Raw genomic sequence first — 22,227 nt, forward strand, 5'->3', positions numbered from 1 at the left:
ACTCCACCTTGAAATCACACCAGCTCATTGCCAGAGTCAGGATAAAGCCTATCCTGGCCTCCCCCACTAAGGCACCACACGCTGGGGCACTGAGGTTTAGGGTCGCACAGCTCCTTGGGACACTGGGGCAGCCGGGCTTTGCTCAGCCTACAGCACTTTCGTGGATCACTGCTCACTCTCCTTTAGCATGTGGGACACCAGGCTCCCACCATCCTCCATGCTCACCCTTCAACATTCTGGGCATTAGGACTGAACAGTATCCATGAGCGCCCTTCAGCATGAGGGACGCTACGCTCTGGCTGTCCTCCATTGGACACCATCTACTCCATGGGACACGAGGCCCTCAGCGCACCCTCTCTGCTTTTGCCGTGGATCTGCTTGGACGTGAAACACGCACAAGTGGGGATCTCCAGGCCTTCCTCCATCTGCTTATGCGGTGGACGCCACTTCCTCCGCATTTTCTAGAACAAACTACCTTGTTGCTCATCTCTCAGGGGAGCGTCTTGTGCCAGGGTCTAGCATAGAATCCAAAATGTGAGACTCCCAGAGTTGGTTCTAATTTCCTTCAGTCATTTTCTTTTTCTGTACGTGTATTTAAAGTATCAGTAAAATATGGGAATGACAAGAATCAGTAAAACATTGGAGCCTCGCCACCCACTTCGCGAGCAGGTAATTTAACCTCACAGAGCCTCAGAGTCCCGTCTGTAGGTGTGGCTGACTGTGCCTCCTCACATTCTTTCTCTGTCCCATTTTACTGAGAAATAATCGACACACGTCACCGTGTGCATTCCAGGTGAACAGCAAGGCAGTTCAGTCCACGTGTGTTATGAAATGACGATCACGACGGGTGGGGTCAGCATCTCCTGGTCTTGTCACTAGGGTGATCTGTCCAGATCACAGGAAACATCACTGACAGGTCAGCAGCAGCCACATTGCGACTTCTGTCATTGTCACCAGTAACGGAACATCCTCAAATGGAGTGGGGCCCAGAATCACCATCTGCTCTGATTGTAGGACGGGCAGGCAGCACAGATCCTTCCAAATAAAAAAGGTCCCTTCCCGGTGGCTGCACGTTGCTTTAGTCCAGTTCCAGGAATTGACCTGGCAAATATTGACTGGGCCGCCCTGATCTTCAAACACCATTTCCTGTGGGGTAGGAGGCCATGCAGTGCTGAAGACCCGGGGCCCCCAGCCCAGGGAGCTTGCTGTGAGTACCGTGCTCATGCCGAAGTGCAGGCGTGCGGGTGTGCGGGGTGCTCCTCTCTCTCTCTCTCTCCCTCCTTCTCTCTCTCTTTTTTCCCTCCTTCTCGCTCTCTTTTTTCCCTCCTTCTCTCTCTCTTTTTTCCCTCCTCCTCTCTCTCTTTCTCCCTCTTCCTCTCTCTTTCTCCCTCCTTCTCTCTCTTCCTCCCTCTCTCTCTCTCTCTTTCTCCCTCCCTCTCTCTCTCTCTCTGGCTTTGGCAGCAAGGATGGGAGAACTGAGTCCCCCAAAGGAAAAATGCCACGATATACTGCTTCTAAGGCTTTAAGTGGGAACTTCAGGTTTTAAACAACCTTTTATGGAAAACTTGGCCATCAAAAATGCTGAGAGAGGAACTCCCAGGACTCCTGGTGGTTAGACAAGAAAACGGGATAATACAACCCAAAGCAAATGACAACATTGCCGTAGCAAATTTACTTGAGACACGGCTGTAGCAAAAGGCTCACACTTCAAGAGCCCTTGTCTAGAATCTGAATCATGCTCCTGCCACTTAACAGGTGCTCATCTTGATCCTGAGTCCAGTTTCTCTGTCGGCACAGCAAGGGTACTAATCCCTGTGTGTTAGGTTCTCATAGGGATTCCATTAAGTGACATGAATCAACTATCTCTCGACAAAGGCACGCCTGGCATTTGTACAAGACCATTCTTCACTGCATGTGACTGCTCTGGCATTTCCAGAGCTGTCTGTCTCCCACCAAACTCCAGGAGCAGCCCCTGCTCCAGTCTCTGAGCTGATCCCAAATTCCATCCCCTTGCATTTGAGAACACATCTGGCTGGGAGCCTGTGATACAACAGATCTAATATCGCCGAACAAAATAAACAATATATGGGAATATTATCATTAATTAATGGAGTTCTTAATTTTCATCTGGCATCTTTCTAGAAAAGAAAGAAAGAAAGAAATTGGGTGTAATTACACCCAACCTCTATAGAAAGGGGTGGAAATTCACATTGCGTGCTTCCTACGTGTCAGGTGCTTTCCACACCGTATGCCTTATAATCCTTAAGTGCCCCCCACCCCGGAGGGTGGGCATTATCCTTTGCATTTTGCAAATGGGGACACTGCGGGTCAGAGAGTTGCCTTTGCGCAGACCCCACAGTGAGATACTGTGAAGTCTAATTCAAACCCAAGCCCTCTGACTTTCCATCCTCTTTGGGAAATAAGCCTTCTGCAAGTCTGGGAATCGTTAGGGTGCAGAAGGGCAAACATGGTGAGGTCAATGGGATAAAAAGAATAAACCAGAACCAGTTTTCTTACAGCTGTATTTCCGAATTTCCCCAGGAGCAGGCCGATTTTTAAATTGTTCTGCTTCCCAACGTGAATGGAACCTGTCGTGAGGGGAGCCCACCAGAGCTCTGGGGGAGGGAAGGAGGAAGGACGCGGCCTTGGGAAATGGCCTGCAGTACTTTGCTCAGCAAACTGTTTCCACATAACTGATAAGCAGGCTGTATTCGGTCCCTCCCAACAACTGGCCTGTGGGGCTTTTAGGGCCCCGGGTGCTGTAAACCATCTACAAAATGTGATCTCTCCCACACCACCATGGCGTCTGTAATTGACCCAGAGGTCAATGCTTTGGGCAAAGTGTGGCAATTAAGACACAAACGTTATCAAGACAGACAAACGGCAAGGATCGGGTGCTCAGCGGTGGAAGGGTCAGCTCTGAAGGGGACAAGGGACGGCACTCTCCTTACTGGGGACATCAAGGTGTGGGGGAGTCCGGGTGGCCATGTGATAGTGCATGCTCTATGAGGACATGCGGAGGCGTGTGTGTGGAGACCCTGAAAGGGACAGGGGCACTGGACCGGGGGCAGAGGGAGCAGAGATAAGCCACGTCTACACTGCAGTTTCACCTCGAGCTGGAGCTGCCTTCCCTGCCCTGAGGAAGGAGTCCCCTGCTCCTGCACCATTTTGACTCCCTAGAGGTAGAAGGCTTCCCCGGCACATTTTGTGACCTAAAGTACTAGAGAGATAAGATTCATTTCCTAGCGCTGCCCCAACAAAGCACCACAACCTGGGTGGCTTCAAAGACAGAAATGGATTGTCCCACAGTCATGGGGGCCGGAAGTCGGAGATCCAGGTGCTGGTGGCAGGGCTGATTCCTTCTGAGGCTGGGAGGGAGAACCCGCTCTAGACCTCTCCCCGAGCTGCCGGGGGGTTGCTGGCGATCTCTGGCCTCCTTGGCTCTAGAAGCATCACCTCGATCTCTGCCTTTGTCTTCACAGTGCATTCTCCCTGTGTGCCTGTCTGTGCCCAAATGTCCCCTTTTTAGAAGGACACCGGTCTTACTAGGTTAGGTCCCATCTAATGACTTTGTCTTAACCAATTATACCTAACCGCCCCATTTCCAAACAAACTTTCAGAGATACTGGGGGTTCGAGCTTCAACATATGAATTTGGGGGGTGCACAGTTGAACCCTTGACAGATGTCTTCCCTGAACCTCTGCATCAATTAAGATACAGGTTTCAGCGGCTGCCTGTGACAAGGGGTGCCCGAGATGACAAGTTTGATGGAAACAGAGCTGATCCGTCCTCCCAGGCTCCATCCACCCCTCATGGGTGGCCCCCATCCACCAGGCCCCATGACTCATCATCACCTCAACACTCCACCTAATGAAAAATCAGAAGAGGAGAGGGCACTCCCCTTTCTTGGAGGATCTGACCCAGGAGCTGCACACACCATCCTCTGCCCTCCAATTGGCAAGAGTGACGTGAATGGCCACACCTGGGTGCTAGCAAGGCCCAGCCTCACTCACTGTCACCGTGTCCTGAGCATCTGCTCCGTAGTCACCCCCAGTCCCTGAAAGTTAATGAATGATTCAAATAATGCCTGGAAAGAAGAAAGAAAAAAGAAAAAGGAGGGAAGGAAGGAAGGAAGGAAGGAAGGAAGGAAGGAAGGAAGGAAGGAAGGAAGGAAGGAAGGAAAGAAGGAAGGGAGGGAAGGAGGGAAGGGAGGGGAGAGGGAGGAAGGGAGAATAAACAATGGAAGTTTGTTTTTAGAGCCCAGAGTCCTTTTCTAAACAAAACCTCATAGACAGATGATCAATATGTCAAGCAGATTTAGGGCTATGGCTTAGTCTGTAGCCTCATCCTCTGCAAAGCCCCTCATGACCCCTGTGTGGGGTACAGTTCAGATTTGAGGCTCACCGTGTGAGCAATGGGGAGTGCTGAAGTTACTTATGAAGTAGGATGACATGTTCAACATCTTGTTTTCAGGGGATGGGTCCAGCCTGGCTGTGGCTGCTGGGAGCAGGGATCCTGCCCTCTGTCCGCTGTCAGCCCTTTCGTGCCCACAGAGATAAGAGTCTGGGGGTCCCTCAAGCCCCCCGTGATCAGGTCTCCGCGCCAGCCCCCGCCTACCACAAAATCACACCCACCGTCACCAACTTTGCCTTGCGTTTGTACAAGCAGCTGGCCACGGATACCTCAGGAAACATCTTCTTTTCCCCCGTGAGCATCTCTACCTGCCTGGCCCTGCTCTCTCTTGGGGCCCAGGCTGACACCCCAACTCAGATCCTGGAGGGCCTCGGCTTCAACCTCACAGAGACCCCAGAAGCTGACATCCACCGGGGTTTCCAGAGCCTCATCCACACCCTTGACCTGCCCAGCCCCAAACTTGAACTGAAAGTGGGCAACTCCTTGTTCCTGGACAAGCAACTAAAACCTCAGCAGCATTTTTTGGACACTGTCAGGGAGCTGTATGGAGCTTTTGCTTTTTCTGCCAACTTCTCGGATTCTGCCATGACCAGGAGGCAGATTAATGAGTACGTGAGAAAGCAGACGTACGGGCAGGTGACGGACTGCCTCCGGGAGTTCACGCAAGACACGCTCATGGTTCTCTTGAATTACATCTTCTTCAAAGGTGAGGACTGGCTCGGGCAAAAATACTGCCGCCTCCACCATCTGCAGTCCTGCCCCTGAAAGCCACCTGTCTTCAAGTCTTGCAGCTGTCCCTTTGGGTAGTTACCTCCATATATTTACATAACCTTCCTGTAGGACTACTCCATGTATCAATATTTGTTTTCTCTTGCCATGTTTCTTCCGTTCGGTTTTTATTCTGATTTTTTTTTCTGTTAGGCATTCAATCATACTCTTTTAGGTATAACCCCCTTTTTAGAAAACTCTTGCTTTTTATATTAGCATCTATTTTGAACAAAGAAAAATATACAGAGAGTGATATAAAACCACCATATTCTCCCCAACCAGGAACGAACAAATATTAACATTTTACCCTTTGCTTCAGATTTTTATTTTTTTAAAGAACACTATATTGCAGGGAGAGGTCAGTTCCTTTTTTAAGCCTTCCCTGGTCCCATTTCCCTCCTTCTATCCCTCTCCAGAGGCAACCACTATCCTAGGAGTGGTGTGAATCCCCTTGCCTGTGTGCTCCCTCCATGAGCATATTAAGTATCCATAATCCCATCTGATACAGTGTATGTGTTCTAAATTTTATGAGAATGGTATGGTACTGGACAGATGATCTTGTACTTATGTGTTAGTATCCTCACCAGATCCTTTTTTTTCTTAAAGATTTATTTCTTTGAGAGAGAGAGAGAGAGTGGAGGGGGAGGTGCAGGGGGGAAGAGGGAGAGAATCTCAAGCAGGCTCCCCCCTGAGTGCAGAGCCTGACGCAGGGCTCAGTCTCACAACCCTGAGACCATGACCTGAGCTGAAACCAAGACTCGGACACTTAACCAACTGAGCCACCCAGGCGCCCCATATCTTAATTTGTATAAACAACTTATTAGCTTATTTTGACCGTGGCATTGAACATGTCATACTTGCGGGGCTCATATCTTCTACTCGTGTTATTTCCTGATTTAGTAGCTTATATCTCTATCATGATACTAGGAAAATGAATTCTTCCATTTTTTTAAAGGTTTTATTTATTTATTAGAGAGAGAGCACATGAGAGGGGGGAGGGTCAGAGGGAGAAGCAGACCCCCCGCTGAGCAGGGAGCCCAATGCGGGACTTGAGCCAGGGACTCCAGGATCATGACCTGAGCCGAAGGCAGTCGCTTAACCAGCTGAGCCACCCAGGCGCCCGAATTCTTCCATTTTTTAAAACTCAGGTCCATTCAGATGTCCTTTGTTTTTACCTAGTGTTTTTGTCTATTCCAGGATCCACATTACATTTAGTCACCGTGTCAGTGTGGGCTCCTCTGGGCTGTGACAGCTTCTCAGACTTTCATTGCTCTCAATGACCTTGCTGATTTTGAAGAGTATCGGCTAGATACTCTGTAGCATGTCTCTCAGTTGAGATTGATTTGCCTGTTTGTTTCTCATGATTAAGACTGGGGTGATGGGCCATGCGGAGGAGGGCCACAGAGAGGAAGTGCCATTCTTTCTTATCACATCAAGTCAAGGATGCATACTATCAGCGTGACTTATCACCATTGATGTTGACTTTGACCATCTGGCTGAGGGCATGCTTGTCAGATTTCTCTGTTGCAAAGTTACCCTTTCCCCATTGAAGGAGGTCACTAGGTACATCCCACACTCAGGGAGTGGGGTGTTATGCTTCATCTCCATGAGAAAGGAGGGTCTACCTAAATTATTTGGAATTCTTCTGCATGGGAGATTTTTCTTTTCTCTTGCATTTATTTATTCAATCACTGACTTACATCATTATAGACTCAAGGATATTTATTTTATATTTGAGGTTGAATCCACTGCTACTTAGCTTTGTGGCTTAAAATTTTCCAACATTGATCATGAGAAGATCCTTCCATTGGTTCCTGGGTCCCTTGACATGCCCCCATCATTGCTGATTTTTTTTTTTCTTTTTAGAGCACTTCCTTACTTTCTGGCACTGCAAGAAGCTCCAGGCTCATCTTTCATATCTCCTGCCCCCTGGAAAACATCTCTTTGTCTCTCTGTGCTGCCATCTGGCTGATTTCTTCAGCTCAAACTTCCCTTTTACTAATTCTTTCAAAAGAATTAGTATCTAGTGTTTCGCCCATCCACTGAGTTTTCAATTTCACTGACTATATTTTCACTTTGACATCCTATTTTTCTCAAACCTACCTATCATTTTGTCATAATGACCCATTCTTATGAATTTTATTCCTTCCTTTTTTTTTAACACACTAAAAAAAAATGTTTTTCAGATTATTCTACTATCTGGAGATCTTGAACTTTGAATTCTTGGTTTTGCTGCCCCAACTGATTCTCTTTCAATAGAGGATTGAAATTCTTATCTTTGGGCTCATTTTCAGGGGAAATTATCTTTTCATGAGTTTCTGATGGCCTGTTGTGGAAGGGCCTCTAGGAGACAATTTCACATTTGCCTCTGGTATGTCCTATTGGTTTCACAAGTTCCATTTTAATTTCTAGGTTGAGGAGTCCCTGCACTGAATGATTAATGAGAACATAGACTTAGGTTGGGGAGTTCCTACACTGAATGAGTAATAAAAACAAAGAACCCAGAGCAAGTGACTCTCCCTCTCCACCCCCACCTGGAAATGTAGTGACCTATCCTAACTCATCCCTGAGCTGCTGGGCAGAGTTTTTTAATCCAGGCTTCCTAGACGGGGAAGGGATTGCTTTTCATAGCTTTTGACTATTTGCAGAGAGATCAGTTCCAAGTGTGGGCCTGGGTTTCATTTATTTCCCCTGAGAAGACATTAAACACCACCCCTGGGGCTGTATCTGATTCTGATAACGAGCCAGATGACTTTGGTTCTAAATCAGAGATATGCATTCCTGCTTAGTATCTGTAAGCTTTGATTCTTGTTTTTGAACTTAGCTATTTATTTATTTATCCATTATTTTGTCCAACTTATCTGGGTGTTTATGCAGAAAAAAAACAGGTTTTTCTGCTTTAACTAAGTCTATGATACTGATCAGAAGTCTCATGGACCTAAGTCTTAATCATTTTTAATTCTCCAGAGTCTGGCACAGTGTCAAGTATGTTTTATTTGTTTATTTTATTTTATTTTTCCAATCAATGAAAGGGAAACTTATATTGAGGCCCCAGGGCCTTGGGGCTTAGGCAGGAGGCCGCCCTGTGGACAAAGGAAGAGCTGGTGGAGTGGCCTTCTCTGACTTTCTTCTTGGGGCACAGGTTGTTGGTGTGGCCATAATTCTTCTTGGGACAGTTGACAGCGTGGGTGTGCAGGAGAGCATAACACTTGTGGCAGATCATCTAGCTGCAATTGTACTTCTGGGCAAGCTGGCAGAGGGAAGGTTCCTTGAGACCACCCCGCAGGTGAAATACCAAGTGCAGGCTGGACTCTTCCTGGATATTGTAGTCTGAGAGAGTGAGGCCATCCTCCAGCAAAAATTAGACACTGCTGGTGAGGCAGGATGTCCTCCTTGTCTTGGATTTTGGCTTTGACTTTCTCAGTGGTGTCCATGGGCTTGACTCGAGGGTGATGGTCTTGCCCATCAGGGTCTTCACAAAGATCTGCATCTCTGCATCTGCCACAAGGCCACCACCACCAAACCACTCGGACACCTTGTTGAAGAGAAAGAGGGGTCAAGTATGTTTTGAATGTTTGCTGCATGAATGAAGTTTCAAGTTAAACTTAGGTCTCATGTTTGAGATGTATAGGAACAGTATTCATTAATTTATTCAAAAACATACATCAAGACTGACTACATATTAGGGACTTTGCTAGCATCTTGGGAAAATCTATGAATAAGATAGTTTTCTTACCTTGAGTATGTTCTCACAGTTTTATGGATTTTTGTGTCCTAAGCCAAGTGGAAGCATCCTTTCAATCGCTACCAGACCCTGAAGCAAGAGAGCTTCTTTGTGGATGAGAGGACCTCCCTCTGCATCCCCATGATGCACCAAAAGGAAATGCACAGGTTCTTCTATGACCAGGAAATGGCTTGCACTGTCCTCCGAATAGAATACAGCGGAAATGCACAGGCTCTGCTGATCCTACCTGACCCAGGGAAAATGGAGCAGGTAGAGGCAGCTCTGCAGCCAGAGACCCTGAAAAAATGGGATCAGTGGCTTCAGCCCAGGTAAGTGTCAGAGCAGAAGGACTCCAGCAGATGTGGTTCAAGAACCCAGGCGAGGCTTTGATCAATGCCAAGTGCAAAAGCCCAACCCCTGGGTTTGGCTCATCATTCTGCCCTTTAACTAACTATGTAGGTAAAATGAGGCCATAATCACTGCCACATTGGGTTAGCTGGAGGATTGATCAGGTTGGCACATAGAAGTTTTGAGATTGGTCATGGTAAGTGCTCACCAGGGGTTAATCATTCTTATCCTTTCCTGAGTGTTTTTCTGGTCAACCTTTTTTCCTCTTATTTCTCCCTTTTCCCAGAATAATTTACTACCAGAAGGTAGTGAAGTATAACCAAAAAAAAAAAAATCAGATTAAGGACAATTATTAAGAATAATTATGACTCCCACATATTTCTTAAAAGAGCCCCTCTTTTTTTTTTTTTTAGTTTATGTAAAAATTTGTTTGACCAAAATGTAGAAGAAGTAATACTATACCACATACGTTACAGTTGCAAGAATCTAAACAAAAAGTGTACATTTTATTCAGTTGCACAATTTGCTAGTGTACCTCCTGGATTGTATGATGCTTAATAAATAAAAGTGAGAGGCAAAGGATTTGGATAAACTGGAAGCAGGGTGATTTTTGTCAGAACTGTAAACTTGAGTTGGCCCCCACAGTGCTAGGGAATGTGGACTCTCAGATGTTGACAAGGAAAGCAGAAATACAACAAAGCCAAAATGTGTAGCCTTGTTGACAAAATAGTCCATATCCAATTTAATTAGGAGTTTCTTGGTCTTTTATTAACTTGGCCCTGAAGAAGGACTTAAAGCCCTAGATAGGCAAATCTTCAATTTGCCATTCCCTGAAGTAGAAGAGAGACAAACCTAGGCCAATTACTTTATCTCCGCCTTGCTGTCAGAGAGCGCCCCCCTGCCCCACCCAATATTTGGTTAATATTGCACAATTATTGATGGCTAGCAGTCTTTTTGATAGGGCTTCTTTGAAGAAAGTGCCCTATTTTAATTAAAACATTTCTTAAGGAAATTAAATACCGAGAAAAGTACTGTAAAAATCAAAGTGCTAGTTTTATGGGATCTCAACTTTTACCCCTTTTGATCTCACTTTTCAGTTTGTGGTTTTTCTTACAATGGTTTCAGCCTTTTCTGGTATGCCTAGACCCCATTTTTTAGCTAACTCCCTCATGGGATCTATCTTGTTTCATGAGAGTTCTGATATGAAATCTGGCCCTGAGTTCTAATTACCTCTTGCTGCATAATAAACCACCCCAAAATGGAATGGCTTGAAAAAAAATATCTATTATCTCTCTCCATCCAGTGGGTAGACTGGGCTCAGCCCTGTGGTTCTCCCATGGGGCTTTCCTGCATTTGAGTCAGATGCTGACTGGGCCTGGAGCATGGAGGTCTCCTCTACTGGATATCTGGTGCCTGGGCTAGCCAGGTGCTCAGATAAGGGCTGAGCAGGCGTCTCGCTCTCTCGGCAGCATCTCCGTGACACTAGCTTGAGCTCCTGAACTCAGCATAGTTGATATTGTTATATGGCAGCTCAGGGCTCCAGGAAGGAGTGTTCCAAAACGCAGGAAGTGAAAGTTCCTGCTCTTTTAAGACTGAGCTCCAAAGTGTCTCTTCCACCATATGCTTTTGGTGAGAGCAGTCACAGAACCCACTCCGATTTGGAGGGAGGGGTATAGACCAAACCTCTTGATGGTCATCTTTCATCTTGAACCCACCAGCAGTTGGTAGACACCAGTCGCCCTCATGCCCACAGGATCCTTCCCTCAGCTCCCCAACCACAGTGAGGGATAGGAAAAGGTATTTGTGCTTGGGCAGAGATTCAAGTACCAAATAAAAGAGATATAAGTCAAGGACAGAGGTCAGGATGGACACTATTCCTGTTGTCTATGAACCTACATGGCTGTGGTCAGTTTCGGATTCCAACGCCATATTCTCAAGCTCCTTTGGGGTGAGCCTGTCCCTTCCCCTTCCCTTAGCACAGGAGGAAGTACCATAGAATCTTCTAGACCAATAGATTTTCCCTCAAGAAGGTCTGGGGTTTTTTGTTTTTTGGTTTTTGTGTTTTGTTTTGTTTTTTAGTAGGCTCCATGCCCGGTGTAGAGCCCAATGCAGGGCTTGAACTCAGGACCCTGAGATCAAGACCTGAGCTGAGATGAAGAGTTGGACAGACACTTAACCAACTGAGCCACCCAGATGCCCCGGGAAGGTCTATTTTGACCTCTCACTTTGACCTTCAAAAAGCAAAACCAACCCAAGTTAGTTTTCGAAATCTCAGAAGTCTCCTGTTACTGTTTCTCATGCCAGAGAGTTATAATATCACAGCAGCATGTTAATGGGCTTTCAGACATGAAAAACTTCAGACTGCCAGGCCTCCCTCTGTTGAGCTGTGAGGAAGGTTCACTTGCCCAGGGGAGTCGTGCTCCCCGGTAACTGTTCATTCTTCATGACGTGGGTTGAACACCTGCCGTGTGCTAGATTTTACGCCTCGTAAAATCCCTTGCCCGATGTCTGGCATGGAGGAAGTCCTCCATAAATGTGTGGGAGATGAAGACACATGGCCAGGCCAAGAGTCTTCTCAGATCCAGACAGAGGAGGGCTTAAGAGGTCACAAGAGGTCTGTAAGGTCTAAAGAGAAGGGGGTTCCAGGGTTCTGGAATGTTCCGGTACAGCAGGGAGTGTTGTGGTAGGACTGGTTCCCTTCCCTCTGGGAAACGCTTCTCCTTCCCAAAGCTCGGGCTGCCCACAGACGGGGTGGGAGCAGCCCATTTAACCAGATAGCACCACCTCTCTGGCTGATTGTCTCTGCAGCCTGTTGGATTTACATCTGCCAAGGTTTTCCATTTCTGGGACATATAACCTTGAAGAAATACTTCCCCACATGGGTCTCACCAACATCTTCAACTTAGAAGCTGACTTATCGGGAATCACTGAGCAGCTCAACAAAACCATCTCCCGGGTAAGGTGGTGAAAGTGGATGGAGGGGAGGGTCTTTTCTCCTTTGAAGTGTGCATTTGAAAGTCAAGTTTCCCCTTCTTTTTCCCATTCTGGGTCTTGATCACAATCTATTAGGCTTCTTTTCATGGGCAGCTCCCTTCCCACCTCTCCTCTGTATTCCTCAGAGCAGGGACACTGAGTCCTGAATAAAATAGACATGCATTTGGGGTCATCCATGGAGCCAAAATTTCTGCAGTATGGGATTAGCTTTGTCATCATTCCTTATATTTCCCCCAGGGCAGGCAGTGAAACTCTGTCTTTGTTATAGAGAGTAGTGGGTCATGGACAAAAAAATGTATCCATCAGCCTTGCTACAGAGACAAGCATCCCCTGAATCTCAGAGCCTGAACAGGCTTATTTCCTGTTTATGTTACATGTCAGAAGTGTGTCACGACCACGGGGCTACTGATCTACCTCACATTGCTTCTCCCTTCCAGGATGCAGGTGAAAGGAGAAGCCCCTATTTAGGACATGTCATTCACATAGCAGTGGGAAAAAAAGCAAGAGAAACTGTGTGATGGCTCTTCACATTTCTCTTCACTGTGGCCTATGCCAAGGCCACTCATGTGCCCCTGGCTAAAGCCCATAGTCAAGATGGCCATCTGTGTTCTCCTCCTGTAGGAGGCATTGCCAGTCACAGGGCATGGGTGGGGATCCATGACTCTCTACTAGGAAAAGAGAGTTAATAGCTGGGAATAACAATGTAATTTTATATTAGAGTCATTGATTATTGTTTGGAGCTTTGTTATGAATTTCTTTTTTTTTTAAAGATTGATTGATTTTAGGGGCGCCTGGGTGGCTCAGTCGTTAAGCGTCTGCCTTCGGCTCAGGTCATGGTCCCAGGGTCCTGGGATTGAGCCCCGCATCGGGTTCCCAGCTCAGCAGGAAGCCTGCTTCTCCCTCTCCCACTCCCCCTGCTTGTGTTCCCTCTCTTGCTGTGTCTCTCTCTGTCAAACAATAAAATCTTTAAAAAAAAAAAAAGATTGATTTTAGAGAGACAAGAGAGAGAGCACAGGGGGAAGGGGCAGGGCAGAGAGAGATGGAGAGAGAATCCCAAGCCGACTGGGGATCGAGCCCCCCGTAGGGCTCCGCAGGGCTTGATCTCATGACCCTGAGATCACAACCTGAGCCGAAACCAAGAGTCGGTTGCGCAACCTACCGCGCCACCCAGGCGCCCCTTTGCTAAGAATTACGTAAGGAAAGTTTTCTATCTTTTGCTTGGGAAAGGCCAGCTGACATTAGGAATGTGAACCAAGGGAAATAGGGATGTGGTCCTGTGTGTGAACGTGAGTGCGTGTGTGCACGCACGCCCATGGTGGAGAGGGTGAACAAGAAGGAAAAGAAATAACTTAGCCTTTTAAAGAATTCCTTTTGCAGTGACCTTAAATGCTAGGTGTACATCTTCATAGAACTTTTTAGAAAGGAAAAGGATTGTCAAGGCTAAAAATGTTTCAACTCTTTTTTAAAGCCTCAGAATCCTTTCTTCCTAAAAAGGTGTGTGAAGATGAGAGTTTAAAAAAAGGAATTCTGGAAGGGGGTGGGGGGCTGGGGTAACTGGGTGAAGGGCATTAAGGAGGGCACGTGATGGAATGAGCCCTGGTGTTGCATGCAACGGATGAATCACTGAACTCTACCGCTGGAACTAATAATACACTCTGTTAATTAATTGAATTTAAATTAAACAATTAAATTTAAAATAAAAAAAGGAATTCTCACAGAAACTGGTAGAGGGTTTGGCACATCAGACAACCCAGTTCCCTGAACTCATGTTAAAAACCATTGATTTAGGCTGAGCAGGTCATTTCAAGAAGAGGCCAGCAAGGCTTAGAAATGTACGTGCAGCTCGGAACAGAGACTGGTGCTCAGTCTGCGGTCCCAGGGCCCAGGTGTTTCAGGTGCCCTCCTAAAACTTGCCGTTGGGAGTTTGCAGCCTGGTTCCTGCACAGCCCTGCTCAGGCTCATCTGTGTTCCGCCTCGGAGCAAACGGCACTGTCAAGGCCATCCTCCAGATGCGGTGGGGAGGGGGAGGAAACGCAGGGAAGAAGCAGAAGCGATGAAGGCTGGGGGGTTGCCTCCTGGGAAGACAGGACCCGTGAGGCCTGAGGGGGTGACTCTGTGTGCAGCTCCCTAGAACCACACAGGTGGGATCTGTCCCCTGAGAGCGCCCTGAGCTGACGCTGTCGCTGTCCCCGTCTCCTCTTCTAGGTGTCACACAAGGCAGCCGTGGACATGAATGTGTGGGGAACCAGGGCAGGGGTTGCCTCTGGCCTCCTCTCCCAGCCCCGGGCTCTGAACACAACGTCGGCCCCACAGGCCCATTTCAACAGGCCTTTCCTGGTGCTCCTGTGGGAGGTGACCACTCAGAGCTTGCTCTTCCTGGGCAAAGTCGTCAACCCAGCTGCAGGGTGACTGTGGTGGGAGGCCAGGTGACGGCTTATCTCCCCATCCCCCAGAACAATCAGGAAGGCCAGCACCAGCCTGCAGCAGTCCGCACCAGCCTGCATCACGGGCTGCTGTGAGGACCAGTTAATCAGTGTGCAAAGATCCTAATAAAGTTGACCTTGGGTTGTGTGAACATTGAGGCGCAGTGTTTACAAGGGAAGGTCAACGCACAGAGCAACTTTGAGTCCTCGGCTCTACAATCTCATTGAACCCAGGATCAACTGTGATTAAAAAGTCAAAAACAGAAACAGCCTCATGTTGTGGCCTCCCAGGAGATGTCCACCACTGCGGATCTTTCCTGAGGGTCCCAGAAAAAGGCACAAGGGACATCGGGAGGAATAAGCAGCTTTCTCCCTTCATCCTGACTAACCTCAGCAGTAGAGTGAAGTGAGGCCATCCCGAAATGTCATGGCCCAGATATCAGGGACTAGATCACCTTCAGAGGAGATTGGGACCAGGGCGGGGGCTCCAAATCATGCTCTAGGAAAAGAAGGGGGTGTGATAATGGGCCAGGGTAGCATGGGAGGTCAAATGGCCAAGGGCAACCCCAAGATCAAAGAAAGTGGGAGGGTCCACATGGCCAAGTGGGCACAAACTTGGTCAGTGGGATGAATTTGGGGGCAATATTCAGTTGCAATAGGGCATCTTTAGAGTTGGAGTCTCTACCCCTACAAGCGTGCCCCACCAGTCTCAAGGAGGCATCCATCTGTCCAAATCTAATGGGGAAACACAATAGGATGCCAACTTCTCTGCATGTATGTATCATGCATGTGGAAATACCCATCCCCACAATGAAGTTAGTGCCAAGACCTAGAGGGTGGCTGTGGGTGGTGTGTGTCTAGGAAGGAGTCATCCCAAAAGGTGCCCTTGGAAGAAATACTCATACACACCCTAAGGAGGTCATACTGAGTTGGATCCTAAAAACCAGGTAGGTCTTAAATAAAAGATAAAAGAGTAAGATGGTCTCGGGGAGAGTGGAGGAGACCCTCTGTGGGCAAGGGCCAGTGAGGAAAGAAAGGAAAAGGTATGTTGTGATAAAAAAGAGAGAGAAAAACCCAGTTTTGCAGTAATAGAAGGTTCACATAGGATCACAGTGGAAGGTAATGCTGGAGAGGTATTTGGAGGTAAAAGGTTGGAGGCTTTGGATGCTAGATAAGTGGTGTGGACGTTGCCCTGTAGACGGGGCGGAGTAGCTGTATGCAGCGAGCAGATGTGGATGTGGACCAAGTGTGACTGGGAAAATCATCGGATGGCTGAGCGTAGATAAGACCCAGTGTGGTGAGGCCAGGGTGAGGGGCCAGCCAGGAAGGTGCCACACTGTAAGGCCCACCCCACCACATGCCCTGTCCTGGCCCGTCCCATATCCCTTCTCTGTCAGACCACCTGCACCCACAATCCTCTGTCCCAGCCCACCCCCTGTGGCCCTCGGCACCTCCCCATCCCATCCTCCCTGCCTATTGGTCCTGTGGACACCACTTCTCATGTTTGAAAGGAAGGAACCCCAGAAAGCCCACCCCATGCTCTGGGCAACCTGACACATGCAATTCCTTTCTGTTGCTTTGGACTAGATATTGAGTAATAGCTAGGTTCAAACACTTGAAGAGCTGCCAAAACTCTCTCCAACTGTGGATTTGGCTCCTGCAGAAATAAGTGACTGATTTTCCTGGGGGCATGCATGTCAGAGATATTAAAGGAAGAGGTTCCTGCATTGAACATTTTTTATTGGGTCAGGCATTCTGGAAGATTCTGAGTGAGGTAGGGAACCCGACAATATGGGTCCCATGCCATGGGGCTCACACAACTGTAGACTTGTAGGGCAGATGGACACTGAACAAGAACTTATATTAAAGAGTGTGGACAGCCATTGCTCTTGGATGCTTGCATTCACTGCTTCAACCCAGATTTACCGAACACCTACTGTGTGCCAGGCACTGGTAGTTAGGCAGTGGGAATAGAGCAGCGAAAAAAGCGAACAGTAAGCCCAGCTCACAGGGCTTACATTCTAGTGGGGGAAAACAGGGAAATGTTTGCCCCAATGCCTCATGTCAAATGTGACGGAGGATCCATCCTGCTCTGGCTGTCCACATAAGAAAGAAAGCCCTCCCCCCAAGTTAGAGGAAGGGATGCTCAAAGCCTGCTTGAACGGCTCCACCCTGGACCTCCTTACCATTGGATCTATACAGAGGTGTTAGAAAGTAGGTGTGATAGCCCAGCCTTCTCCTTGTGGACAGAGAGCCAAAGATGAGAGCACATCCTTTAACTGACGTTTTAACCCATGGGGTCTGCATGCATGGGCAAAGTTCCCAGTCCAAGTCCCGAATTCAGCTTGTGGGCCACCAGTTTGAAATATTATAAAACATTCAAGCTACTAACTATTTAAATAATACCAGGATAGCCTGGGCTGAGAAGTCCATTGACCTCAGTCCCAAACAGAGTAAGATGAGCAGGGCAACATGGACTCTTTTATGCATCCCTGCCCGATACCTTCATCAGCACCATGTTTGAGAGGGGCGCTCCAATGTTTCTCAAATTAATTGGGATCCCTCAAATAATGGTTACCTTCAGCCTACATTTTATGACCCACTATTCACATGGAAAGAGGCAATGAGAGAAAAAGATGCTGATCCCACACCCACTGCCCCATCACCAAAGGCTGGCCCCACACCCTACTGGTTACAGAGGGTCCTTGGTGCACCCTAGAAGCAGGTCAGTGCCCCCTCTTCTCCCTTGAGGCTGGACTCAGGAGTTATGGGAGGGGAGAGGTGCCAGATAAAATACAGGATGTCCAGCTAAACTTGAATTTTAACAAATAATCTTTTAGTATAAGTATATCTCAGGCTATATTTGGGATATACTTATACTAAAAAGATATGTTGTTGTGTATGTAATATTCAAATTACTTGAACGGGTTGTCCTATATTTTTACCTGTGAAATCTGGCAAGTCAGGGAGGGGTGTCTATGCTCAACACTCGTGAGAGGGTCAGAAGGAAAGAAAATTCATTAAGCTGAAGGCAGGCTAGCCTGGGCATCAGGGTAGAAAGAGCAATGAGTTTGGTTAAAAGAGGATTCAGAGGAGAGAGAGCTGTGAGGTGGAGCCGGCTCAGCACGCCATGTCTGCTGTGTGAGCAAATCCAGACTAGTCGGCTGACGGATGGGAGACGCCTGGCTCAGGGCCGCCCGCACCATGGCTGATATCCAGCCTACGGCAAAACTGTGAGGGAGGCCAACCTAGACCAGCAGCGCAGCTGACTGCAGATGCTGAGCCGTGCCAAGGTCAGCCCAGCTTGGCCCAGGCCAGAACTGCTCAGCTGAGCTGCAGGTTCATGAGCTAACTTCTGGTGGCTTGTAATACAGCTTAGGTAACCAATGCAAAGGGGAGAGTGTGTGTGGGGATGGGACCTGGGAATTCCAGATGGAGAAGACTATATGATAGAACACCCAAATTTTCTGAGTCCTCCCCAGCCCTCTCTTCCAAGACTGACGCAGAAAGTACCTGCTCATGTCCCCCACCTCAGGGATCTGCCAGCCCTCAAGGGCCAGCTGAGCTTGGGATAGAACTTGATTCAAGGGCAATGCTCCATTGGCTGACCGCCCATGAGTTGCACGGCCTGGACCAATCACGTCCTTTCTGGCAATTTGTCAGAGCGCTGTGGGGTTAGAGCTGAAAAGTCATGGGTCAGTGACGGAAGGCCACATAAGAAATGGAGAAGCAGAGGATATTTAGAAGTACACATGCTCAGAGAGACTCAGAGTGGCCCGAGAGAGAAGGTCCCTTCTCATGCTTGGCCCTGGCACCAGGAATTTGCTGGTGATCTCTGGGTCTAAAGAGCCGCAGACCCTGACGTCAGTATCTTCTCTCCTGCATGGGCTCTGTCTCAATGCCTGAAATCCTTCCAGTTGTTTTCCCTGCATTGACCGACTTACCTCCTCTGCAGTAACTCCATTACCATGGGGATACCTACCTGACCAAGACTAGGTCCCTGCCTCCAAAATTCTGCTTCATAAAGAATTCAGGGTTATGGATTGAATATAGTTGACGAGAGGCCCCATCAAATCCTTAATAACAGAATCGCATGTTTGGAAGGACATCAGTGAAATCAATTAAACTCAACTTAAAAATATGTTTTGAGTTCCTAGTGTGCGTAAACAGTGTTCATTCATTCATTGATGCCAGGTGGTGCTCAAGGAGAGAACAAAATAGGGCCACTGTTGTCATCTTCCTGAAAACGATCATGTGACACACAAGTCCCTCAAGGGGCTCCATGAAAAGCTTCCATTTTCAGTGCATAATCATGTCAAAGGCACGGGAAAGTCCTGCAGGAAGAAACATGCTTTGCTTTGTTTAATCTAGTGTTTATCAAGTTCTTATAAAACTTCTTAGCACCCCATAGATTCGGTGCTCTGTGTGACCCACTCTAAGGAACAGCGCTCCGTGCTCTGCATTATGTCTGCATCTAGAACACTTTCTTCCTTCTTCCCCCACCCCTTTTATTAAAGAAGCACCTGAGGCCAAAAGACAAAGTTGTCCTGCCCAAGGTGACCCAGTCCCTGGATGAAGACTAGTGCCCCACCAGCATCCAGTACTAGGCAGCATTAGAAACACTGAGCCTGTGTATACGAAAACTAGTAAAGCAACCCCCGGTGCCCAGCATGAAGTCAAAGGCACTGGTTTGAGATATTACGGGGGTTGAGAGGCAGGCGAGAGAAACCTCCGGGTTGAAGAAGAAGTGACACCAAAGAGGGACAGAGACTTCCTCGGGAGGTTCAGCTCTGCACCTGGCCAGACCCCTGTGCGCGCACTCCAGGAGGCTCTGCACCCGGGGACACAGAGGCAGGGCCCCAGGGGCAGGGGGCACCCTAGAGCCAGAGGACTGGGACAGAAGCACAAGGCCACGGTCACAGGTCCACTGTCGCTGAGGGATGGAGTGAGCGCCCCATCGCGGCCACCATCACTGAGCCTCGCTGTCGGTGCCTGCAGCCTCCACGTGCCTCAGGAGACACCATCTTTGGCTCAGATGCCTCCACCCACTGCAGGGCCCCCTCTCTGGGGTCAACCCTCCAGGATGGGGCCTGAGTCTCCGAGGCTGGGAATGCTCAGAAAAGCTCCCTCCAGGCCTAATGCGTGAAAGAAACCAGAGAGACCCCGATGCACGGGTCAGTGTCTCCACTGGGAGGACCCCCACCCCCGGGTCTCCACTAGTTCTAGGGGCTGAGCCTGGACCTGCGGCACTGGGCCTCTTACAAGGCGGACTGGCTCTGAAGGTCACTGTTTCCTGGTCATCTTGGCCTCCTTGGAAAGGCGTTCCAAATCTAAGCTTCTTCCAAAAAGATCTGAGGCTGTTTACAAAATGAAATGATATGAAAGAATGTATCTCAAGATTAAAAATAATTACAAGAAAGGCCATTTTAAAGAGTATGAAAAAAATGCAGAAATCAATGTTGCCAATCATTTCTATTGTCCACACTGTGCACTGAATTCAGTTATAAGATCTTGGCTTTTGAAGCAAAGGGAAATCTGTAACCTCCATAGCTTTTAGTGACAGCATGGATGTTTGTGGGCATAAAATAATTTCATTGTCTCTTCCTGGAATCCGGTTCCAGTTGGGCTTCATATTAGCACAATTCTTTCTGCTCTGATTTTAAAAGACATTGAAGTATTGTTCAAATGAGTGGCTCCTACAATGGCTCTAAAAAGGCCAAGGTTACGCCATAGATGTCTGACTTAGCTGAACGAGATAAGACCGTCTGAACAATTGGGCTTTGAATTTGAAGTTCAGGTTTCAAGAAAGCGAGACAAATAGGAAGCTAAATTGGGGTGCAGATTTTTCACTAGTCCACTAAGACACTTCTCCCGGAGAGAGCTCTTCCTCGGGACAAATGTGCTCCATGGCTAGATGAATAAGACACTTGATGTCATCAATGGTAGGGTTTAGCAAAGGAGACAGGACTATTCTACCAATGAGGGTTTTTCAATCCCCTTTACAAAAGCTGCCTTTATTAATGTTTAGTTACAGGAGTCATACATGATCATTATACACACTTCATAAAAGCCATAAAAGCAATACGAAAAATAAAATGAAGTCACGCAAAAACCCACCACCCAGAGTGAGTCCTATTAGCCTTTTATTATATATTTTTCTTATATAAATACATTCATGCTAAAATAGATGCATGTGTGCACACAAGTGTGCACACACAAATAGACACCGAAATGCAATCCTTCTCGACACACTGCTTTTTAAACATTTTTTGGGCATAATAATGTATTGTTTTAATGACTGTATCGTATTCCGTATTTGAGGTGTGCCATAGTTTTTAAAGTTCTCTTTGAATGGGCTTCTCAATTGTTTTCAAATTTTAAAAATACTAAGATGCATAGCCTTTAACTCTAGAAGTGGAATTCAAATTGCTCACTCAAAGGATAAGCAAATGATAGGATATTGAAGCATTTTCTTGCAGATTATCTCCCCTGAATGTTGTATCAGGTCAACTGGATAGCCATAGTTCATTTGAACTGTGATCTTTTGTAAATTGAATTCTCATATACACATGGATCTGTTTCTCGATTCTCTTGGCTAGAGCGAAGTGTCTTTGTTTTTGTGCCCCGGTACCTTACATGTTAATACTGTGGTTTGACTTTATGGAAGAAGTGTCCCGTGTGATTCTTTTTTTTTGAAAAGATTTTTCTAGAATTTTTAAAAAATAAAACAAGGCTGGGGCACCTGGGTGGCTCAGTCGTTAAGCGTCTGCCTTCGGCTCAGGTCATGATCCCAGGGTCCTGGGATCGAGCCCCGCATCCGGCTCTCTGCTCAGCGGGAAGCCTGCTTCTTCCTCTCCCACTCCCCGGCTTGTGTTCCCTCTCTCGCTGTGTCTCTCTCTGTCAAATAAATAAATAAAATCTTAAAAAAATAAAAATAAAAAAATAAAACAAGGCTTTTAGATGAATTTTAATTTTTTTTGAGATTTTATTTATTTATTTGTCAGAAAGGGGAAGAGAGAGAGAGCACAAGCAGGTGGAACAGCAGGCAGAGGGAGAAGCAGGCTCCCTGTTGAGCAAGGAGCCCGACATGAGGCTCGATCCCAGAACCCTGGGATCATGACCTGTCCTGAAGGAAGACTCTTAACCGACTGAGACCCCAGGCATCCCTCTAGATGAATTTTAGAATCCTTTTGTTAGAGCCCAAGAAAAGTTCTGCTGGAATGTTGATAGGAATTATCCTGAATGCATAAATCAATTGCAAGGAAATTTAGAGCCTATAACATGGAGAGTCTTCCCATCTAAGTACGAGAGGAATCTCTTCTTACCCTCATCTTTATGTGACCCTCACCAGGTTTTCTTTTTTTCCTAAAGCTCTTGCACATTTCTTGTTAATATCATTCAGGGGCATATTGTATATTTTGTTGCTCTTTTGCATAAAATCTTTTCTTCTTTGGCTGGCTGCCTTTTACACCACATACAGGAAGACTACAGGCTCACATCTTAACTGACCACCTTAATGAACATTTTGAATATAATGATTGTGTCAAACAACTTCTC

At 47.2% G+C, this 22,227-nt stretch overlaps 1 protein-coding gene and 1 pseudogene across 1 annotated transcript; one reads left to right on the plus strand and one right to left on the minus strand.

The window, feature by feature from the left end:
* Nucleotides 1-1,022: 1,022 nt before the first annotated feature.
* Nucleotides 1,023-14,822, plus strand: LOC110571536 (serpin A11-like). The gene is made up of 5 exons (XM_021679664.1): nucleotides 1,023-1,207; nucleotides 4,474-5,119; nucleotides 8,961-9,234; nucleotides 12,062-12,209; nucleotides 14,453-14,822. Exons 2-5 carry the CDS (start codon nucleotides 4,477-4,479, stop codon nucleotides 14,654-14,656), a joined length of 1,269 nt encoding a protein of 422 aa, XP_021535339.1. The 5' UTR covers nucleotides 1,023-1,207; nucleotides 4,474-4,476; the 3' UTR covers nucleotides 14,657-14,822.
* LOC110571708 lies at nucleotides 8,204-8,677 on the minus strand (annotated as a pseudogene).
* Nucleotides 14,823-22,227: the final 7,405 nt, after the last annotated feature.

This window comes from Neomonachus schauinslandi, chromosome 9, assembly GCF_002201575.2.
Source record: "Neomonachus schauinslandi chromosome 9, ASM220157v2, whole genome shotgun sequence".
Taxonomy (NCBI): domain Eukaryota; kingdom Metazoa; phylum Chordata; class Mammalia; order Carnivora; family Phocidae; genus Neomonachus; species Neomonachus schauinslandi.

What these genes read in the sequence shown, in the direction of transcription:
- LOC110571536 (XM_021679664.1), top strand. Translation starts at nt 4,477, where the DNA reads ATGGGTCCAGCCTGGCTGTGGCTGCTGGGAGCAGGGATCCTGCCCTCT. An exon ending in GAATTACATCTTCTTCAAAG is followed by an intron (nt 5,120 to 8,960) that starts GTGAGGACTGGC and finishes TTGTGTCCTAAG; the next exon opens with CCAAGTGGAAGCATCCTTTC. An exon ending in TCAACAAAACCATCTCCCGG is followed by an intron (nt 12,210 to 14,452) that starts GTAAGGTGGTGA and finishes CTCCTCTTCTAG; the next exon opens with GTGTCACACAAGGCAGCCGT.